Source organism: Monodon monoceros, unplaced genomic scaffold (genome assembly GCF_005190385.1).
Source record: "Monodon monoceros isolate NGI ecotype Baffin Bay Population unplaced genomic scaffold, NGI_Narwhal_1 Super_Scaffold_4, whole genome shotgun sequence".
Taxonomy (NCBI): domain Eukaryota; kingdom Metazoa; phylum Chordata; class Mammalia; order Artiodactyla; family Monodontidae; genus Monodon; species Monodon monoceros.
In genome coordinates this window covers 22,067,447-22,090,298 of record NW_021703781.1, presented here as the reverse complement: position 1 = coordinate 22,090,298, position 22,852 = coordinate 22,067,447, and the positions used below count along the sequence as shown (strand labels likewise).

At 42.1% G+C, this 22,852-nt stretch overlaps 1 protein-coding gene across 1 annotated transcript in view; it reads right to left on the bottom strand.

Annotated features, from left to right (window-relative positions):
• The window catches only part of CDH23 (cadherin related 23), a 443,685-nt gene that overhangs the window by 123,246 nt on the left and 297,587 nt on the right, over nt 1–22,852 (bottom strand). The window contains exons 16-18 of the mRNA XM_029245124.1: nt 4,374–4,611; nt 2,863–2,968; nt 1,141–1,268 (exon numbers count right to left, since the gene is read on the bottom strand). Of these exons, the coding sequence (XP_029100957.1) occupies nt 1,141–1,268; nt 2,863–2,968; nt 4,374–4,611 (472 nt within the window). The remainder of the gene's footprint in view (nt 1–1,140; nt 1,269–2,862; nt 2,969–4,373; nt 4,612–22,852) is intronic.

Sequence of the window (22,852 nt, the reverse complement as noted above, 5' to 3'; positions counted from 1 at the left end):
TTGCAGGTTAAAGGCGGGCATGCGTTTGGGCTTCTGTGGATCTCCTCTCGGCCACTCCCTGGAGCCTGAAGTGCCAGATCTAGGGTCCCAGACTCTGACTTTCCATTACTGGACCTGGTTCTGCAGAGACTCTCCATCCTCTCCTACCCCGAAATGCTGCTCCCACATGCCCAAGCTGCAGGGCTCCCTGCAGGAATCACCCTCGACTTTTCCATCACTGCCCTGTCCTATTCCGTAAGCAAGTGGGGTCCCCTGTCCAGAGCTGGCCCTGGAGCCTTGGACTTGGGTTGAAAGGATGAGACTCATTAAAGCCAGAAGTAAGGCAGCACCAGAGGCTGTTACTGAAGCCAGCTGGGACAGGAAGGTCACCCATCAACCTGCTCTGGGCAAGATTTTGCTGAGTGTTTGTCAAATCGCAGAGTATCTCCTAACCTGGCAATCTGATCGAATCCTTCTGGAGTCAGTAATGCACTAACTCTTCCATCAACACGTGTTCACCCTCTCCGCAGGCAGCAGCCTTTATGAGATGGGGGCGGGTGTCTTGCGGGGCGGCAGGGCTACTGTCAGACCATGATCTGCATCCCCAGGATTGCTGGGGGAGCTGCGCGGGGTCAATGAACCAGTGTGGAGCTGGATTCAGCGACATAATTTCAGACACGGAAAGCACTAAGGTGTGCTTGCTATTCATGTCAGACAAGCTGTGGTTTGGTTTCAGGCTCTTTTAAATCTTCACAGGAATGGAAAAAGGAAGCGAAGAAGAAAGAGGGGACCAGAGAGAGAGACAGAGAAGATGACCTTCCAGCAATTCCCTTGGACGTCACCGAATATGGCTATAAATGAAAGAATCAATGACATTTCCTCCCTGCTTGAGCCCCAGCTCCTGTTCCCCCTCAGAGGGTGTCCTGAGGTCCCTGAATGAAGTTAGATCAGGACCACTGGGCTCTTCTTGGGTCCCAGGGCCCTGTGCCTTCCATGGCTGAGCTGCGAGGCAGTTTGCTAGCGGACAGCCTTTGGGACAGTCTGCTGAGTAACTCTCTGGGCTGTGGGGACAGCGGGTTCTGGCAGGGCCCCAACACTCTGGGAAGCACTCACCACCCCATATCCTGGAAGGGCAAGGCCAGTGCACCCCTGGGTACTTACAAACACCTCGATGGTGACAGGGACAGTGCTGTTCAGAGGCGGGTTGCCAGCATCCTTGGCCATAACCGTCAGATAAATCAGCCCGTTGGGTATCTGTTCATAATCCAGGGGGCGGTTCACGCTGATCACTGAAATGACAGGGTAGGGCCCCAGGCCCTCTGTGAGCAGACTTTACATGTCCATCCAGCCACGGCTCCCCTTTGGGCAGAGAGGGTGTGGCTGGCTCAGCCTGAGCCAGCTCTGCCTTTTTTCCCCTCCTGCCTCTGAGCCCCTGGAGCCCCATGGTCCTGACTTAGGTTTACTGACTGCCTGATCTGTGCCAGGTATAGTGTTGAGTCCAGCAGGTGGTAACTATTTGGGTGGTAACGTAAGCCCCACTTTACAGACGAGGAAACCAGGCTCGGAGAGGTTGAGTGTCTTCCCCAAAGGCACACTGCACATGCCTGGACTCTCACCATGAGTATCTTTCATGCTCGGCCATTGATTCTCAATTTGGGAGGGAAGATGTATTGGCTTGGGAGTGGGGGGCATGGGTAGTCTGCAAAGGCATTACCACAATATTAAATCACCACTTTCTATTTGGAAAACAGAAACAAAATTGTTGCTTTAGTAATAGAAAACCCAAGGAGGGTTCCTCTAGCTGAGAAGGTGGTGAGGTGTGAGGGTGGGGAGAGGCATGGGACTGTTACGTTTTTAAAAGGGGGGACACAGATTTTACAGAGGCCATCGGGCTGTAGCACCCAGACCCAGGACTGCAGCTTCTCCAAGAGCATTTCTCTGACACAAATGTGGGGTGGGAGGAGGCATGAGCACTGCACTCAGAGTCACCCAGTGCACATCTGCTCTGCCTTGGGGACACCTATACCATCTCCAAGCATTAGGGAAGCTTCGCAGAGGAGAGGATGTCCAAATAAGCCCTAAAGCAAGCCAGAGGTTAAAGGGAAGCAGGGCAAAGGGACAGGGAGGTAGGGCTTTCCCAGCAGAAGGAACAGACTCTTCAAAGACATGGAAGTGACCCCTGTAAGGGGTGAGAGTGTCAAGAAGTTCAAGGAGGTTGGATTCTGGTGGGGAGGCAAGTGCCAAAAAGCCACCAAGAGCCAGATCACAGGGCCTCCCTGGACAGCTTTGCTGTGTGACTTTGGGCAAGTCACCCCCCGTCTCTGGGCCCTAGTTGCTTCAACAAAAAAACCAGGTGGTCTCTTGGGATCTTGAAGCTTGAGGTTGTTGCTGCTATACCCTTCCTGGACTCACAGTGTGGCAGGCAGGGCAAGGTCCAGAGTATGGAACTGTGCCTGGCCAAGCAGGGAAAGGCCATAGCCTGGAAGATCTGGGAAGTGGCCACAGCATGCCCAAAGGATGGGAAAACTTGGCTAAGAAGCCTCTACCTGGCTCCCCTCCCCCTCGCCACAGATATGGCCAGGCAGTCCTTCTTAATAGGAACCCCACACACTGTGGTGGTAACTTCAGATGCCTGACTGGCCACAGGCCTAACACTCAAAGAAAGATCTGGCTGAACTGAGACACAGATCTTGAGCCTATGAAATGGTGACCCCATACCACGTGCTGCTCCAGACGACAGGAGCTGTGGGGCAGCTTCCCAAGTGGTCCAGGGTGTCTGGGAGACAGAAGGGCTCCCTCCTGAGACAGGTGTGATGTGCAACCCCGCTCCCACCTGCCAACCCTCCTCCCCAGGCTGGGCCCTCAGTCCTGCCCCACACGTACCGGCATAGCCCTCATACACGCGGATGTCAAAGTAGCTGCCAAAGGCGGAGGCATTGACTATGCTGTAGGTGATCTGGTTGTTGGGAGGGGAGTCTTCATCCGTTGCCTGGAAGGAAGAGGGTGGACAGGGCCCTTGAGCTTTCAGTGACCCTGGGGCCAGAAGAGGGCAGGTGGGAGGGGAGGGCTGGCCCCTCTCTGAGCCCCCTTTTCGGGGTGATCCAGGCACCCCTTGTCCCTCAGCTGGAGGCTACTCTCTGGCTCCCAGCAGACACACTTCATGTTGGGGTGTGGAGGTATCCTGGGCAATCTAGAGGGCAGGCTGAAGGCCTGGAGGAACAGAGGAAGGCCAAGCCTTACCCAGAGGATGAAAAGGGTCGCCACCATACCTGGCACAGCCATCTCCTACACCCTCAGTACCAGCTGGAACACCTCATGCACAGAGGCCTTCCCTGACCTCTGGACTGGGTTAGGGCCCTGTGCTGGGCACCCCATTCGTCCCCCCTCCCCATTGGAACTTCTTGTTTAATTTCTGTCTTCCTCATTCTGCCTGCCTGTCAGCTCCATGGAAGCGGGAACTTTGCTTCCTGACTGAAGCTGATACCTAGAATCCAGCACAGTGTTTGGAACACAGCAGGTAATCTAATAAATGCACGTTGCATGAATGCAAGAAGGGAAGGTGGCACTTGGAATTGGGTCAGGGATCCTCCTTTCTCTTGACTGTCTCTGGGGTGGCTGCATTAGTTAGCTCTTTCCAGATGTCTTTGACCCTAGAGAGCCGCCAGGGGCCTCCCTCCACTCTGCATGTAAGAGGACATGGGCAGTGAGGGAGGGCAGGGTCCACCAGGGAGCCAGGGCTACGTTCGGAGGGCACGTGGTCCTGTCTTCTGTGTATCCCCCGTGCCCACCTCCTCCACCTCGCCTTCATCCCTGCCTCCTTCAGAAATAAGTTCTAAATGGAGGCTCTGGGTCCTGTCATTCTGGGTCGGCAGAGTGGGGAAGGGGCACGAGGACATTAAGAAGTTTCTGGTCAGAGGTCACCAACATGTGGTGGGGACTCATTGCAGGAGGATGCTTGGAGCGTAGAGTCCCAAGTTCTAGCCCTGGCTCTCTCCTCTACTAATTCATGGCACCTGCCGCTCCCCTCCTGTTTCCCCTTCCATGAACTGGGTTGTGCCCATGGTGTCTGGTGTCTTCCAGCTGCAGCAGTACGTGATTCTAAGCAGTCATTAAAAGGGCTTGGATGGGGGGCCTTACACAGGGACCTGCTCAGAACTCACCAAGGGAGATGGGGGGTGAATGGAGACAGACACTAGCCTCACTCAGTAACCAGGGACCTGAAGTGCCACTCAGAGGTGGCCTGACACAGATCGTGACCCCCGATCTGAGCAGAATTCTTTGTGGACGGGCACTTAGTACTTCTTGCAGTGGCTTCCTGAGCAGGTGGTCAAGGGGAAACCAGAGAGAGAAGGACAAGGTAAACAGACAGATCAAAGGGCAGCCCGGCATCTTACCCGGAGCCGCACCAGCTGTGTGACGGAAGGCTCATTCTCTCTCAGGGCACCCACATAGCTGTCCTTCTGGAAGGTGGGCACGTTGTCGTTGACGTCCAACACGTTGATCCTGACCCGGCCTGTGGTTTCCTCGCCACCCCCGTCCCGGGCGATGACTGTCAAGGTGAAGCGCTGGATGAGTTCATAGTCCAGCCTGGCAATCAGCATGATGAGTCCCGTGTCCTTGTCCAGAGAGAACCTATGCCAGGCAGGAAGGAGGAAGGGAAAGACACCTTGGTTTCAAGCAGCTTGCGGATAAGGGCCTGCATTTACCAGCCTGTCCTTGTCCAAGGTGCTAAACAGAGAGAAATTAATGAAGTCTGAAATCTGCCTTCTATTTCATTTTCCCTAAATAAGAAGAACAGCTAAGTTTAACAGGAGGTGGGGCAGGATGTGGTGGGCAGGGATCAGTGCCACATGAGGGGTGGCGTGGTGGTCAGGTACTGAAAGGGCAGGAGTGTGTTGATTTAATCAAAGAGGAGACAGGCAGAATGACCCTCTTCTTGCTGTGAACAAGAGTTTCTGCCTACTGGAGACATTTAGGTGTTGAAGAACTGTGATGGCCAGAAATTCTTAAAACTGATACCACAGACATACAATGGATCATTCGTGACTATTAAGAAAAATTATATGCCAACAAATTGAACAATCTAGACAAAACGAATAAGTTCCTGGAAACATACAACCTGCCAAGACTGAATCATGAAGAAATATAAAATCTGAACTGATTACTAGTATGGAGATTGAACCAGTAATCAAAAATCTCCCCCAGGAGGAGCTTCAAGATGGCAGAAGAGTAAGACGCAGAGATCACCTTCCTCCCCACAGATACACCAGAAATACATCTACACGTGGAACAACTCCTACAGAGCACCTACTGAACGCTGGCAGAAGACCTCAGACCTCCCAAAAGGCAAGAAACTCCCCACGTACGTGGGTACGGCAAAAGAAAAAAGAATAAACAGAGACAAAAGAATAGGTACGGGAACTGCACCACTGGGAGGGAGCTGTGAAGGAGGAAAGGTTTCCACACACTAGGAAGCCCCTTCGCAGGCGGAGACTGCGGGTGGCGGAGGGGGGAAGCTTCGGAGCCGCGGAGGAGACCGCAGCAACAGGGGTGTGGAGGGCAAAGCGGAGAGATTCCTACACAGAGGATCGGTGCCGACCAGCACTCACCAGCCCGAGAGGCTTGTCTGCTCACCCGCTGGGGCGGGCAGGGCTGTGAGCTGAGGTTCAGGCTTCGGAGGTCGGACCCCAGGGCGAGGACTGGGGTTGGCGGCGTTAACACAGCGTGAAGGGGGCTGGTGCGCCATGGCTAGCCGGGAGGGAGTCCGGGAAAAGGTCTGGAGCTGCCGAAGAGGCAAGAGATTTTTTCTTGCCTCTTTGTTTCCTGGTGCGCGAGGAGAGAGGATTAAGAGCGCTGCTTAAAAGAGTTCCAGAGACAGGCGCGAGCCCCGGCTATCAGCGCGGACCCCAGAGACGGGCATGAGACACTAAGGCTGCTGCTGCCGCCACCAAGAAGCCTGTGTGCGAGCACAGGTCACTCTCCACACCTCCCCTCCCAGGAGCCTGTGCAACCCACCACTGCCAGGGTCCCGGGATCCAGGGACAACTTCCCCGGGAGAACGCACGGCACGCCTCAGGCTGGTGCAATGTCATGCTGGCCTCTGCCGCCGCAGGCTCGCCCCGTACTCCATGCCCCTCCCTCCCCCCCGCCTGAGTGAGCCAGAGCCAACGAATCAGCGGCTCCTTTAACCCCGTCCTGTCTGGGCGGGAACAGACGCCCTCAGGCGGCCTACACTCAAAGGCGGGTCCAAATCCACAGCCGAACCCCAAGAGCTGTGCGAACAAAGAAGAGAAAGGGAAATCTCTCCCAGCAGCCTCAGGAGCAGTGGATTAAATCTCCAGAATCAACTTGATGTACCCTGCATTGGTGGAATACCTGAATAGACAACGAATCATCCCAAATTGAGGAGGTGGACTTTGGGAGCAACGATATATATATATATTCTTTTTTTTTCCCCCTTTTTCTCAGTTTGTGAGTGTGTATGTGTATGCTTCTGCGTGTGATTTTGTCTGTATAGCTTTGCTTGTACCATCTGTCCTAGGGTTCAGTCTGTCCGTTTTTTTTGTTTGTTTATTTGTTTTAGTGTAGTTTTTAGCACTTGTTATTTATCACTGGTGGATTTGTTTTCTGGTTTGGTTGCTCTCTTTTTTATTACTTAAAATTTTTTAATAATTACTTTTTATTTTTAATTTTAATAACTTTTTAATTTAATTTAATTTAATTTTATCTTCTTTCTTTCTTTTCTCCCTTTTATTCTGAGCCGTGTGGATGACAGGCTCTTGGTGCTCCAGCCAGGCGTCAGGGCTGCACCTCTAAGGTGGGAGAGCCAAGTTCAGGACATTGGTCCACAAGAGACCTCCCAGCTCCACGTAATATCAAACGGCGAAAACCCCCCAGAGACCTCCATCTTAACACCAAGACCCAGCTCCACTCAATGGCCAGCAAGCTCCAGTGTTGGACACCCCATGCCAAACAACTAGCAAGACAGGAACACAACCACACCCATTAGCAGAGAGGCTGCCTAAAACCATAATAAGGCCACAGACACCCGAAAACACACCACCAGACGTGGACCTGCCCACCAGAAAGACAAGATCCAGCCTCATCCACCAGAACACAGGCACTACTCCCCTCCACCAGGAAGCCTACACCACCCACTGAACCAACCTTAGCCACTGGGGGCAGACATCAAAAACAATGGGAACTACGAACCTGCAGCCTGTGAAAAGGAGACCCCTAACACAATAAGTTAAGCAAAATGAGAAGACAGAGAAACACACAGCAGTTGAAGGAGCAAGGTAAAAACCCACCAGACCTAACAAATGAAGAGGAAATAGGCAGTCTACCTGAAAAATAATTCAGAATAATGATAGTAAAGATGATCCCAAATCTTGGAAATAGAATGGAGAAAATACAAGAAACGTTTAACAAGGACCTAGAAGAACTAAAGAGCAAACAAACAGTGATGAACAACACAATAAATGACATTAAATATTCGCCAAAAGGGATCAATAGCAGAATAACTGAAGCAGAAGAACAGATAAGTGACCTGGAAGATAAAATAGTGGAAATAACTACTGCAGAGCAGAATAAAGAAAAAAGAATGAAAAGAATTGAGGACAGTCTCAGAGACCTCTGGGACACCATTAAACTCATCAACATTTCAATTATAGCTGTCCCAGAAGAAGAAGAGAAAAAAAAAGGGACTGAGAAAATATTGGAAGAGATTATAGTGGAAAACTTCCCTAATATGGGAAAGGAAATAGTTAATCAAGTCCAAGAAGCACAGAGAGTCCCATACAGGATAAATCCAAGGAGAAATGCACCAAGACACATATTAATCAAACTATCAAAAATTAAATACAGAGAAAAAGTATTAAAAGCAGCAAGGGAAAAACAACAAATAACATACAAGGGAATCCCCATAAGGTTAACAGCTGATCTTTCAGCAGAAACTCTGCAAGCCAGAAGGGAGTGGCAGGACATATTTAAAGTGATGAAGGGGAAAAACCTACAACCAAGATTACTCTATGCAGCAAGGATCTCATTCACATTTGACGAAGCAAAAGCTAAGAGAATTCAGCAACACCAAACCAGTTTTACAACAAATGCTAAAGGAACTTCTCTAGGCAGGAAACACAAGAGAAGGAAAAGACCTACAATAACAAATGCAAAACAATTAAGAAAATGGTAACAGGAACATACATATCAATAATTACCTTAAATGTAAATGGATTAAATGCTTCAACTAAAAGACATAGACTGGCTGAGTGGATACAAAAACAAGACCCGTATATATGCTGGCTACAAGAGACCCACTTCAGACCTAGGGACACATACAGACTGAAAGTGAGGGGATGGAAAAAGATATTCCATGCAAATGGAAATCAAAAGAAAGCTGGAGTAGTAATTCTCATATCAGACAAAATAGACTTTAAAACAAAGACTATTACAAGAGACAAAAAAGGACACTACATGATGATCAAGGGATCAATCAAACAAGAAGATATAACAACTGTAAATATTTATGCACCCAACATAGGAGCACCTCAATACATAAGGCAAATACTAACAGCCACAAAAGGGGAAATCGACAGTAACACAATCATAGTAGGGGACTTTAACACCCCACTTTCACCAATGGACAGATCATCCAAAATGAAAATAAATAAGGAAACACAAGCTTTAAGTGATACATTAAACAAGATGGACTTAATTGATATGTATAGGACATTCCATTCAAAAACAACAGAATACACTTTCTTCTCAAGTGCTCATGGAACATTCTCCAGGATAGATCATATCTTGGGTCACAAATCGAGCCTTGGTAAATTTAAGAAAACTGAAATCATATCAACTATCTTTTCTGACAACAATGCTGTGAGACTAGATATTAATTACAGGAAAAATTATATAAAAAATACAAATACATGGACGCTAGACAATACACTACTTAATAACCAAGAGGTTACTGAAGAAATCAAAGAGGAAATCAATAAAACCAGAGAAACAAATGACAATGAAAACACAACGACCCAAAACCTACAGGATGAAGCAAAAGCAGTTCTAAGAGGGAAGTTTATAGCAATACAATCCTACCTTAAGAAACAAGAAAAATCTCAAATAAACAACCTAACCTTACACCTAAAGCAATTAGAGAAAGAAGAACAACAAAACCGCAAAGTTCGCAAAAGGAAAGAAATCATAAATATCAGATCAGAAATAAATGAAAAAGAAATGAAGGAAGTAATAGCAAAGATCTATAAAACTAAAAGCTGGTTCTTTGAGAAGATAAACAAAATTGATAAACCACTTAGCCAGACTCATTAAGAAAAAAAGGGAGAAGACTCAAATCAATAGAATTAGAAATGAAAAAGGAGAAGTAACAACTGACACTGCAGAAATACAAAAGATCATGAGCGATTACTACAAGCAACTCTATGGCAATAAAATGGACAACCTGGAAGAAATGGACAAATGCTTAGAAATGCACAACGTTATGAGATTGAACCAGGAAGAAATAGAAAATAAGAACAGACCAATCACAAGCACTGAAATTGAAACTGTGATTTAAAATCTTCCAACAAACAAAAGCCCAGGACCAGAGGGCTTCACAGGCGAATTCCATCAAACATTTAGAGAAGAGCTAACACCTATCCTTCTCAAACTCTTCCAAAATATAGCAGAGGGAGGAACACCCCCAAACTCATTCTATGAGGCCACCATCACCCTGATACCAAAACCAGACAAAGACGCCACAAAGAAAGAACACTGTAGGCCAATATCACTGATGAACAATGATGCAAAAATCCTCAACAAAATACTAGCAAACAGAATCCAACAGCACATTAAAGGATCATACATCATGATCAAGTGGAGTTTATCCCAGAAATGCAAGGATTCTTCAATATACACAAATCAATCAATGTGATACACCATATTAACAAATTGAAGAAGAAAAACCATATGATCATCTCTATAGATGCAGAGAAAGCTTTTGACAAAATTCTACACCCATTTATGATAAAAACCCTCCAGAAAGTAGGCATAGAGGGAACTTACATCAACATAATAAAGGCCATGTATGACAAACCCACAGCCAACACCGTTCTCAATGGTGAAAAACTGAAACCATTTCCACTAAAATCAGGAACAAGACAAGGTTGCCCACTCTCACCATTATTATTCAACATAGTTTTGGAAGTTTTAGCCACAGCAATCAGAGAAGAAAAAGCAATAAAAGGAATCCAAATTGGAAAAGAAGAAGTAAAGCTGTCACTGTTTGCAGATGACATTATACTATACATAGAGAATCCTAAAGATGCTACCAGAAAACTACTAGAACTAATCAAGGAATTTGGTAAAGTAGCAGGATACAAAATTAATGCACAGAAATCTCTTGCATACCTATACACTAATGATGAAAAATCTGAAAGTGAAATTAAGAAAACACTCCCATTTACCACTGCAACAAAAAGAATAAAATACCTAGGAATAAACCTACCTAAGGAGACAAAAGACTTGTATGCAGAAAACTATAAGACACTGATGAAAGAAATTAAAGATGATACAAATAGATGGAGAGATATACCATGTTCTTGGACTGGAACAATCAACATTGTGAAAATGACTATGCTACCCAAAGCAATCTACAGATACAATGCAATACCTACCAAATTACCAATGGCATTTTTCACAGAACTAGAACTAAAAATTTCACAATTTGTACGGAAATACAAAAGACCCGAATAGCCAAAGCAATCTTGACAAAGAGAAACGGAGCTGGAGGAACCAGGCTCCCTAACTTCAGACTATACTACAAAACTACAGTAATCAAGACAGTATGGTACTGGCACAAAAACAGAAAAATAGATCAATGGAAAAGGTTAGAAAGCCCAGAGATAAACCCACGCACATATGGTCACCTTATCTTTGATAAAGGAGGCAAGAATATACAGTGGAGAAAAGACAGCCTCTTCAATAAGTGGTGCTGGGAAAACTGGACAGCTACATGTCAAAGAATGAAATTAGAACACTCCCTAACACCATACACAAAAGTAAACTCAAAATGGATTAAAGACCTAAATGTAAGGCCAGACACTATAAAACTCTTAGAGGAAAACATAGGCAGAACACTCCATGACATAAATCACAGCAAGATCCTTTTTGACACACCTCCTAGAGAAATGGAAATAAAAACAAAAATAAACAAATGGGACCTAATGAAACGTAAAAGCTTTTGCACAGCAAAGGAAACCATAAACAAGACAAAAAGACAGCCCTCAGAATGGGAGAAAATATTTGCAAATGAAGCAACTGACAAAAGATTAATCTCCAAAATTTACATGCAGCTCAATATCAAAAAAACAAACAACCCAATCCACAAATGGGCAGAAGACCTAAACAGACATTTCTCCAAAGAAGATATACAGATTGCCAACAAACACATGAAAGGATGCTCAACATCGTTAATCATTAGAGAAGTACAAATCAAAACTACAATGAGATATCATCTCACACCGGTCAGAATGGCCATCATCAAAAAATCTACAAGCAATAAATGCTGGAGAGGGTGTGGAGATAAGGGAACCCTCTTGCAGTGTTAGTGGGAACGTAAATTGATACAGCCACTATGGAGAACAGTATGAAGGTTCCCTAAAAAACTAAAAATAGAAATATCATATGACCCAGCAATTCCACTACTGGGCATATACCCTGAGAAAACCATAATTCAAAAAGAGTCATGTACCACAATATTCATTGCAGCTCTGTTTACAATAGCCAGGACATGTAAGCAACCTAGTGTCCATCGACAGATGAATGGATAAAGAAGATGTGGCACATATATACAATGGAATATTACTCAGCCATAAAAAGAAACGAAATTGAGTTATTTGTAGTGAGGTGGATGGACCTAGAGTCTGTCATACACAGTGAAGTAAGTCAGAAAGAGAAAAACAAATACCGTATTCTAACACACATATATGGAATCTAAAAATCAAAAAATAAATGGTCTTGAAGAACCTAGGTGCAACACGGGAATAAAGACACAGACCTACTAGAGAATGGACTTGAGGATATGGGGAAGGGGAAGGGGAAGGGCAAGCTGTGACAAAGTGAGAGAGTGGCATGGACATATATACACTACCAAATGTAAAATAGATAGCTAGTGGGAAGCAGCCGCATAGCACAGGGATATCAGCTTGGTGCTTTGTGACCACTGAGAGGGGTGGGATAGGGAGGGTGGGAGGGAGGGAGACGCAAGGGGGAAGAGATACGGGGATATATGTATATGTCTAACTGATTCACTTTGTTATAAAGCAGAAACTAACACACCATTGTATAGCAATTAAACTCCAATAAATATGTTTAAAAAAAAAAATCTCCCCCAAACAAAAGTCCAAGACCAGGTGGCTTCACTGGTGAATTCTATCAAAAATTTAAAGAACAATCAATTCCAATACTTCTCAAACTCTTCCCAAAAACCGAAGAGTAAGGAGTACTTCCAAACTCATTTTATGATTCCAGCATTACCCTGATACCAAAACCAGATAAGGACAACACAAGAAAAGAAAATTACAGGCCAATATCCCTGATGGACAAAGATGTAAAAACTTCACAAAATATTAGTAAACCAAACTCAACAGGACATTAAGAGGATCATATATCATGATCAAGTGGGATTTACTCCAGGGATGCAAAGATGGTTCAACATCTGCAAATCAGTGTGACACACTACATTGACACAGTGAAAGATAATATCATATGATCATCTCAATAAATACAGAATAAGCATGTGACAAATTTCAATATCCATTTATGATAACAATTCTCAACAAACTGGGTATAGAGGGAAAGTACCTCAGGATAATAAAAGCCATATGTGACAAGCCCAAAGCTAGCATTATACTCAATGCTGAAAACTTGAAAGCTTTATCTCTAAGATCAGAACAAGGTAATGATGCCCACTCTCACCACTTCTATTCAACGTAGTACTGGAAGTCCTAGCTAGAACAATTAAGCAAGAAAAAAAAAGCCATTCAAATCTGAAAAGAAGTAAAATTGTCACTACTTGCAGATGACATGATATTATATAAAGAAACCCCAAGACTCCACCAAAAAACTGTTAGAATAAAAGGAATTTGGTAAAGTGGCAGTATACAAAATCAATATACAAAAATCTGTTTCATTTCTACACACTAAGAATGAACTATCAGAAAGAGAAATTAAGAAAAAAATCCCATTTACAGTTGCATCAAAAAACAATAAAATACTACCTAGGAATAAATTTAACCAAGGAGGTGAAAGACCTGCACACTGAAAAATATGACATTGATAAAAGAAATTGAAAAAGACCAATAAATGGAAAGATATTCCATGTTCATGGATTGGAAGAATTAATATTGCTAAAATTTCCATACTACCTAAAGCAATCTGCAGATTCAGTGCAGTCTCTACCAAAATTCCAATGGCATTTTTCACAGAAATAGAACAAACAATCCTAAAATTTGTGTGGAACCATAACAGACCCCCAGTAGCCAAACTAATCTTGAGAAAGAAGAATAAAGCATCGTGCTCCCTGATTTCAAACTATATCACAAAGTTATAGGAATCAAAACAGTATGGTAGTGGCATAAAAGCAAACACATAGATCAGAGGAACTCTGGCCTGAAGTGCTGGGTGGAGACCTCTGTCTGTGGTACCCTATGAGCAAGTGAAACTAGATGAAGCACAAAGGAAAGGAAAAAAAATGTTCTTGTTGGGAGACAAGATGGCAGAGTAGAAGGATGTGACCTGACCTCTTCTTATGAAAAGACCAAAATCACAACTAACTACTGAATACCCATCAACAAAAAAAACGCTGGAACCTACCAAAAAAGATACCCTACATCCAAAGACAAAGAAGAAACCATAACGAGATGATATGAGGGGTGCAATCATGAAAAAATCAAATCCCATACCCACTGGGTGGGCAGCCCATAAACTGGAAAATAATTATATCACAGAAATTCTCCCACAGGAGTGAAAGTTCTGAGCCCCACATCAGGGTTCCCAGCCTGGGGGTCTGGCAATGGGAGGGGGAGCCCCCAGAGAATCTGGCTTTGAAGACCAGCAGGGTTTGATCACAGAAATTCCAAAGGACTGGGGGAAACAGAAACTCCGCTTGTGGAGTGCGCACACAAGGTCTTGTGCACACCAGGACCCAGGAAAAAAGCAGTGACCTCATAAGAGCCTGGACCACACCTACCTGCTGGTATTGGCACGTCTACTGCAAATGTGGGGGCAGTTGTGGCTTACTGCATGGACAAAGACATGGGAAGCCACAGTTCTGGTGAGTATTTATTGGCATAAGCCCTCCTGGAGGTGGCCATTTTCTCACAAAGACCTGGCCCCAACCAACAGCCTGTAGGCTCCAGTGCTGGGATGCCTCAGACCAAAAAACAAACAAGGAGGGAAAACAGCCTTACCCATCAACAGACAGGCTCCTGAAAGTCTTCCTGACCACAAAACTGCCTGCTAAACACAACCGCTGACAAAGCTCTGCCCATCAGAGGGACAAGATCCAGCTCCACCTGCCAGTGGGCAGGAACCAGTAGCTCCCACCAGGAAACCTGCACAAGCCTCTCAGAATGCCTCATCCACCAGGGTGCAGAAAGCAGAAGCAAGAAGAACTACAACACCGCAGCCTGTGGAACGGAAACCGTAATCATAGCAAGTTAAACAAAATAAGACAGCAGAGGAATATGTTTCCAGAAGGAAAAACATAAAACCCCAGAAGAACAACTAAGTGAAGAGGAGATAGGCAATCTACTCAAAAAAGAATTCAGAGAAATGATAGGAAAGATGTTCCAAGATCTCAGAAAAAGAATGGCGGCACAGATCAAAAAGACACAAGAAATATTTAATAAAGACCTAGAAGAACTACAGAACAAACAAACAGAGATGAATACAATAAGTGAAATGAAAAATACACTAGAAGGAATCAATAGCAGAGTAACGGAGGCAGAAAACTGATAAGTGACCTGGAAGACAGAATGGTGGAAATGACTGCCACAGAACAGAATAAAGAAAAAAGAATGAAAAGAAATGAAGACAGTCTAAGAGATCTCTGGGACAACATTAAATGCACCAACGTTTGCATTATAGGGGTCCCAGAGAAGAAGAAGAGAGAGGAAGGACCTGAGAAAATATGTGAATAGATAATAGCTGCAAACTTCTCTAACATGGGGAGGGAAATAGGCACCTGAGTCCAGGAAGCATGGAGAGTCCCTGGCAGGATAAACCCAAGGAGGAACATGCCAAGACACAGAGTAATCAAAATGACAGAAACTAAAGACAAAGAAAAAATATTAAAAGTGACAAGAGAAAAGCAACAAATAACACACAAGGGAACTCCCATAAGTTTATCAGCTGATTGCTCAGCAGCAACTCTGCAGGCCAGAAAGGAGTGGCATGATATATTTAAAGTGATGAAAGGGAAGAACCTACAACCAAGAATACCCTACACAGCAAGGCTCTCATTAAGATTAGATGGGGAGGGACTTCCCTGGTGGTCCAGTGGTTAAGACTTTGCCTTCCAGTGCAGGGGTTGCAGGTTCAATCTCTGGTCGGGGAGCTAAGATCCCACATGCCTCGGGGCCAAAGAACCAAAACAAACAGCAGAAGCAATTTTGTAACAAATCCAATAAAGACTTTAAAAATGGTCCATATAAAAAAAAATCTTAAAAAAAAATAGATTTGATGGATAAATCAAAATCTTTACAGATAAGTAAAAACTAAAAGGGCTTCCCTGGTGGCGCAGTGGTTGAGAGTCCGCCTGCCGATGCAGGGGACACGGGTTCATGCCCCGGTCTGGGAAGATCCCACATGCCGTGGAGCGGCTGGGCCCGTGAGTCATGGCCGCTGAGCCTGCGCACCACAACGGGAGAGGCCACAACAGTGAGAGGCCCGCGTACCGCAAAAAAAAAAAAACTAAGAGAATTCAGCACCACCAGACCAGCTTTACAACAAATACTAGGGGAACTTCTTTAGGCAGAAAAGAAAAGGCCACAACTAGAAACAAGAAAATTATGAATGTGAAAGCTCACCGGTAAAGGCAAACATACAGTAAAGGTAAGAAATCATCCACACACAAATATGTATCAAAACCAGCATTTGTGAGAAGAGGAGACTACAGATGCAGGATGCTGGAAATGCTTTTGAAATTAAAAGACCAGCAACTCGTTTATATATAGACTGCTATATCAAAACCTCATGGGAATTGCAAACCAAAAGTCTACAATAGATACACACACACACAAAAGAAAGCAATCCAAACATGAAACTAGATAATCATCAAATCACAAGAGAAGAGAACAAATGAGGAAAGGAACAAAAAGAAATCCACAGAAACAAATCTAAAAGAGTTAACAAAATGGCAATAAGAATATACTTATTGATAATTACCTTAAATGTAAATAGATTAAATGCTCCAACCAAAAGACACAGACTGGCTGAATGGATACAAAAACAAGACCCAGATATATGCTGTGTATAAGAGATCCACTTCAGATCTAGGGACACATACAGACTGACAGTGAGGGGATGGTAAAAGGTATTCCATGCAAATAGAAATGAAAAGAAAGCTGGAGTAGCAATACTTATATCAGACAAAATAGACTCTAAAATAAAGACTTAAAAGAGACAAAAAAGGACACTACATAATGATCAAGGGATAAGACTGAGAAGAAGATATAACAATTGTAAATACATATGCACCCAACATAGGAGGACCTCAATATATAAGGCAAATGCTAACAGCCACAAGTGGAGAAAGTGACAGTAGGGGACTTTAACACCCCACTTTCATCAATGGACAGATAATCCAGACAGAAAATCAATAAGGAAACACAGGCCTTAAATGACACATTAGACCAGATAGACTTATTTGATATTTATTGAACATTCCATCCAAAAGCAGTAGAATACACAGTCTTCTCAAGTGCACATGGAACATTCTCAGGATACGTCACATGCTGGTCCATGAAACAAGGCTTGGTAAATTTAAGGAAATTGAAATCATATCAAGCCTCTTTTCAGACCACAATGTTATGACATTAGAAATCAATTACAAGAAAAAAAAATTGTAAAAAACATAAACACGTGGAGGCTAAACAATATATTACCAAACAACCAATGGATTACTGAAGAAATCGAAGAGGAAATAAAGAAATACCTACAGACAAATGACAACAAGAACACAATGATCCAAAACCTATGGGACACAGCAAAAGCAGTTCTAAGTGGGAAGTTTGTAGCAATAAAATCTTACCTCAGGAAACAAGAAAAATCTCAAATAAACAACCAAACCCTACAGCTAAAGCAACTAGAGAAAGAAGAACAAATAAAACCCGAAGTTAGTAGAAGAAAAGAAATCATAAAGATGAGAGCAGAAATAAGTGAAATAGAGACAAAGAAAACAATAGAAAAGATCAATGAAACTAAAAGCCGGTTCTTTGAAAAGATAAACAAAATTGACAAACCTTTAGCCAGACTCGTCAAGATAAAAAGGGAGAGGCTCAAATCAATAAAATTAGTAATAAAAAAGAAGTTACAACAGACTTCAGAAATACAAAGGATAATAAGAGACTACTATAAGCAACTATATGTCAATAAAATGGACAACCTAGAAGAAGTGGACAAATGCTTAGAAAGGTACAATCTCCCAAGACTGAACCAGGAAGAAATAGAAAATATGAACAGACCAGTCACAAGTACTGAAATTGAACCTGTGATTTAAAAACTTCTAACAAACAAAAGTCCAGGGCCACATGGCTTCACAGGCAAATTCTGTCAAACATTTAGAGAAGAGCTAACACCTATTCTTCTCAAACTCTCCCAAAATATAGCAGAGGGAGGAACATTCCCAAACTCTTTCTACAAGGCCACCATCACCCTGATCCCAAGACCAGACAAAGATACCACAAAAAAAAAAAAAAAGAAAGAAAATTACAGGCCAATATCACCAATGAACATAAACGCAAAAATTCTCAGCAAAATAAATCTGATAATACATTAAAAGGATCATTCACCATAATCAAGTGGGATTTATCTCATGGATGAAAGGATTTTTCAATAACTGCAAATCATTCAGTGTGATACACCACATCAACAAACTGAAGAATAAAAACCTTATGATCATCTCAATAGATGCAGAAAAAGCTTTTGACCAAATTCAATACCAGTTTATTATAGAAACTCTCCAGATAGTGGGAATAGAGGGAACATAATAAAGGCCATATATGACAAGCCACAGTTAACATCATTCTCAACGGTGAAAAGCTGAAAGCATTTCCTCTAAGATCAGGAAAAAGACAAGATGTCCACTCTCACCAGTTTTATTCAGCATAGTTTTGGAACTCCTGGCCACAGCAGAGAACAAAAAGAAATAAAGGAATCCAAATTGGGAAAGAAGAAGTAAAACTATCACTGTTTGAAGATGACATTATACATAGAAAATCCTAAAAATGCTACCAGAAAACTACTAGAGCTCATCAATGAATTTGGTAAAGTTGCAGGATACAAAATTAATACACAGAAATCTCTTACATTCCTATACCCTAACAATGAAAGATCAGAAGAGAAATTAAACAAACAATCCCATTTACCATCACATCAAAATGAATAAAATACTTAGGAATAAACCCACCTAAGGAGGCAAAGACCTGTACTCTGAAAACTATAAGACAATGATGAAAGAAATCAAAGATGACACAAACAGATGGAAAGGTATACCATATTCTTGGTTTGGAAGAATCAATATTTTCAAAATGACTATAATATCCAAGGCAATCTATAGATTCAGTGCAATCCCTATCAAGTTACCAATGGCATTTTTTCACAGGTCTAGAACAAAAAAATTTTTAATTTGCATGGAAACACAAAAGACCCTTAATAGCCAAAACAATGCTGAGAAAGAAAAATGGAGCTGGAAGAATCCGGCTCCCTGACTTTGGACTATACTACAAAGCTGAAGTCATGTAAACAGTATGCTACTGGCACAAAAACAGAAATATAGATCAATGAAACAAGATATAAAGCCCAGAAATAAACCCACACACCTAAGGTCAATTAATCTATGACAAAGGACGCAAGAATATACAATAGAGAAAAGACAGTCTCTTCAACAAATGGTGCTGGGAAAACTGGACAACTATATGCAAAAGAATGAAATTAAAACATCCTTTAACACCATACACAAAAATAAACTCAAAATGGATTAAAGACCCAAGTGTAAGGACAGATACTATAAAACTCTTAGAAGAAAACACAGGCAGAACACTCTTTGACATAAATCGCAGCAATTTCTTTTTCAATCCATCTCCTAGAGTAATGGAAATAAAAACAAAAATAAACAAATGCGACATAATTAAACTCAAAACTTTGGCACAGCAAAAGAAACCATAAACAAAATGAAAAGACAACCCACTGAATGGGAGAAAATATTTGCAAATGATGCAACTGACAAGGGATTAATAACCAAAATCTACAAACAGCTCATGCAGCTCAATATCCAAAAACAAACAAGCAAACAACCAGACAACTCAATCAAAAAATGAGCAGATTAAACAGACATTTCTCCAAAGAAGACATACAGATGGCCAAAAGGCACATTAAAGATGCTCAACACTGCTAATTATTAGAGAAATGGAAATCAAAACTACAATGAGGTAAAACCTCACCCCCATCAGAATGGCCATCATCAAAAAGTCTAAAAACAATAAATGCTGGAGAGGGCGTGGAGAAAAGGGAATGCTCCTACACTGCTGGTGGGCATGTAAATTTGTACAACCACTATGGAGAACTACATGGAGGTTCTTTGAAAAAATAAAAATAGAGCTACCATATGATCCAGCAATCCTACTCCTGGGTATATATGTGGAGAAACCCATAATTCGAAAAGATACATGCACCCCAATGTTCACTGCAGCACTATTTATGATAGCCAAGAAAGGGAAGAAACCTAAATGTCCTCTGACAGCTGAATGGGTAAAGAAGATGTGGTACATATATATGGTGGAATATTACTCAGCCATAAGAAAGAACGAAATTATGCCATTTGCAGCAACATGAATGGACCTAGAGATTATCATCCTAAATGCAGTAAGATAAACAGAGGAAGACAAATACCATATGATATCACTTATATACAGAATCTAAAAAAGAATGACACAAATGAACTTATTTCCAAAACAGAAAGAGGCTCAGAGACATAGAAAACAAACTTTCTCCTTTCCAAAGGGGAAAGGCTGTGGGAGAGGAGGGATAATTTGGGAGTGTGGGACTGACATATACACACTACTACATATAAAATAGATAATAAACAAGGACCTACTCTATAGCACAGGGAACTCTACTAAATATTCTGTAATAACCTATATGGGAAAAGAATCTGACAAAGAATAGATATATGTATTTGTATAACTAAATCACTGTGCTGTACACCTGAAACTAATAGAACATTGTAAATCAACTACACTCCAGTATAAAATAAAAATTAAATTAAGAAAAAAAACACCAAAAGAATTAAACTGGGCCACTATTTTATATCATATACAAAAATCAATTGCAAATGGATTAAAAACTTTAATGTAAGACCTGAAACCACAAAACTAGAAGGAGAGCTAGGCAGTAATCTTCTTGCCATCACTCTTAATGATGACTTCTTGGACTTGACACCAAAAGCAAAGGCAACAAAATAAAAAACAAAGAAGTGGGACTACATTAAACTAAAAAGCTTGTGAACAGCAAAGGAAGCCATCAACAAAATCAAAAGACAGCCTACGGAATAGGAGAATACTTTTGCAAATCATGTATCAGATAAGGGGTTCATATCCATAATATGCAGCATGTAAAGATCTCATATAACTCAAGAGCCAAAAAAAAAAAAGAAACAAAAAAAGCCAAAAAACAAAAGACAAAATAAAACAAAAAACAATTTTAAAAATGGGCAGAGACTCTGAATAGTCATTTTTCTAAAGGGGACATACAAATGGCCAACAGGCACACAAAAAGATGCTCAACATCACTAATCACCAGGGAATTGCAAATCAAAACCACAGTGAGATATCACCTCACACCTGTCAGAATGGTTATCATCAAAAACCAAGAAGTAACAAGTGTTGGCAAGAATGTGAAAAAAGGAAATGCTTGCGCACTGTTGGTGGGAATGTATCAATAAATTGGAGCAGCCACTGTGGTAAAGAGTATGGAGGTTCCTCAAAAAACTAAAAATAGAGTTACCATATCATCCAGCAACTCCACCTCTGGGCATTTATCTGAAGAAAACAAAAACACTAACTTGAAAAGGTATCTGTACCCCATGTTTGCTGCAGCATTACATATAATAGTCAAGGTGTGGAAACAATGTAAATGTCCATCAAAGAATGAATGGATAAAGAAAATGTGGGGTGTGTGTGTACACATCACACACACACAATGGAATATTATTCAGCCATAAAAAGAAGGAAATCCTGCCATTTGTGACAATATGAATGGATCTCCTGAGGGCATTATGCTAAGTGAAATAAATCAGACAGAGAAAGAAAAATACAATCTGATCTTACTTATATGTGGAATCTAAAACAAACAAACAAACAAAAACAGAGTTCATAAATACAGAGAACATTGGTGGTTGCTAGAGGCAGGGTATGGAAGGTGGATGGGAAATATGGGTGAAAGGGTCAAAAAGGACAAACTCTACAAGCAACTATATGCCAATAAAATAGACAACCTGGAAGAAATGGACAATTTCTTAGAAAAGCACAACCTTCCGAACTGAACCAGGAAGAAATAGAAAATATAAACAGACCAATCACAAGAACTGAAATTGAAACTGTGATTAAAAATCTTCCCACAAACAAAAGCCCAGGACCGGACAGCTTCACAGGCGAATTCTATCAAACATTTAGAGAAGAGCTGACACCTATCCTTCTCAACCTCTTCCAAAATATAACAGAGGGAGGAACACTCCCAAACTCATTCTATGAGGCCACCATCACCCTGATATCAAAACCAGACAAAGATGTCACAAAGAAAGAAAACCATAGGCCAATATCACGGAGGAACATAGATGCAAAAATCCTCAACAAAATACTAGCAAACAGAATTCAATGGCACATTAAAAGGATCATACACCATGGTCAAGTGGGTTTTATCCCAGGAATGCAAGGATTCTTCAATATACACAAATCAATCAATGTGATACACCATATTAACAAACTGAAGAAGAAAAACCGTATGATCATCTCTATAGGTGCAGAGAAAGCTTTTGACAAAATTCAACACCCATTTATGATAAAAACCCTCCAGAAAGTAGGCATAGAGGGAACTTACATCAACATAATAAAGGCCATATATGACAAACTCACAGCCAACATCGCTCTCAATGGTGAAAAACTGAAACCATTTCCACTAAGATCAGGAATAAGACAAGGTTGCCCACTCTCACCACTATTATTCAACATAGTTTTGGAAGTTTTAGCCACAGCAATCAGAGAAGAAAAAGCAATAAAAGGAATCCAAATCAGAAAAGAAGAAGTAAAACTGTCATTATTCGCAGATGACATGATACTATACATAGAGAATCCTAAAGATGCTACCAGAAAACTACTAGAACTAATCAAGGAATTTGGTAAAGTAGCAGGATAGAAAATTAATGCACATAGATCTCTTGCATTCCTATACACTAACGATGCAAAATCTGAAAGAGAAATTAAAGAAACACTCCCATATACCATTGCAACAAAAAGAATAAAATACCTAGGAATAAACCTACCTAAGGAGACAAAAGACTTGTATGCAGAAAACTATAAGACACTGATGAAAGAAATTA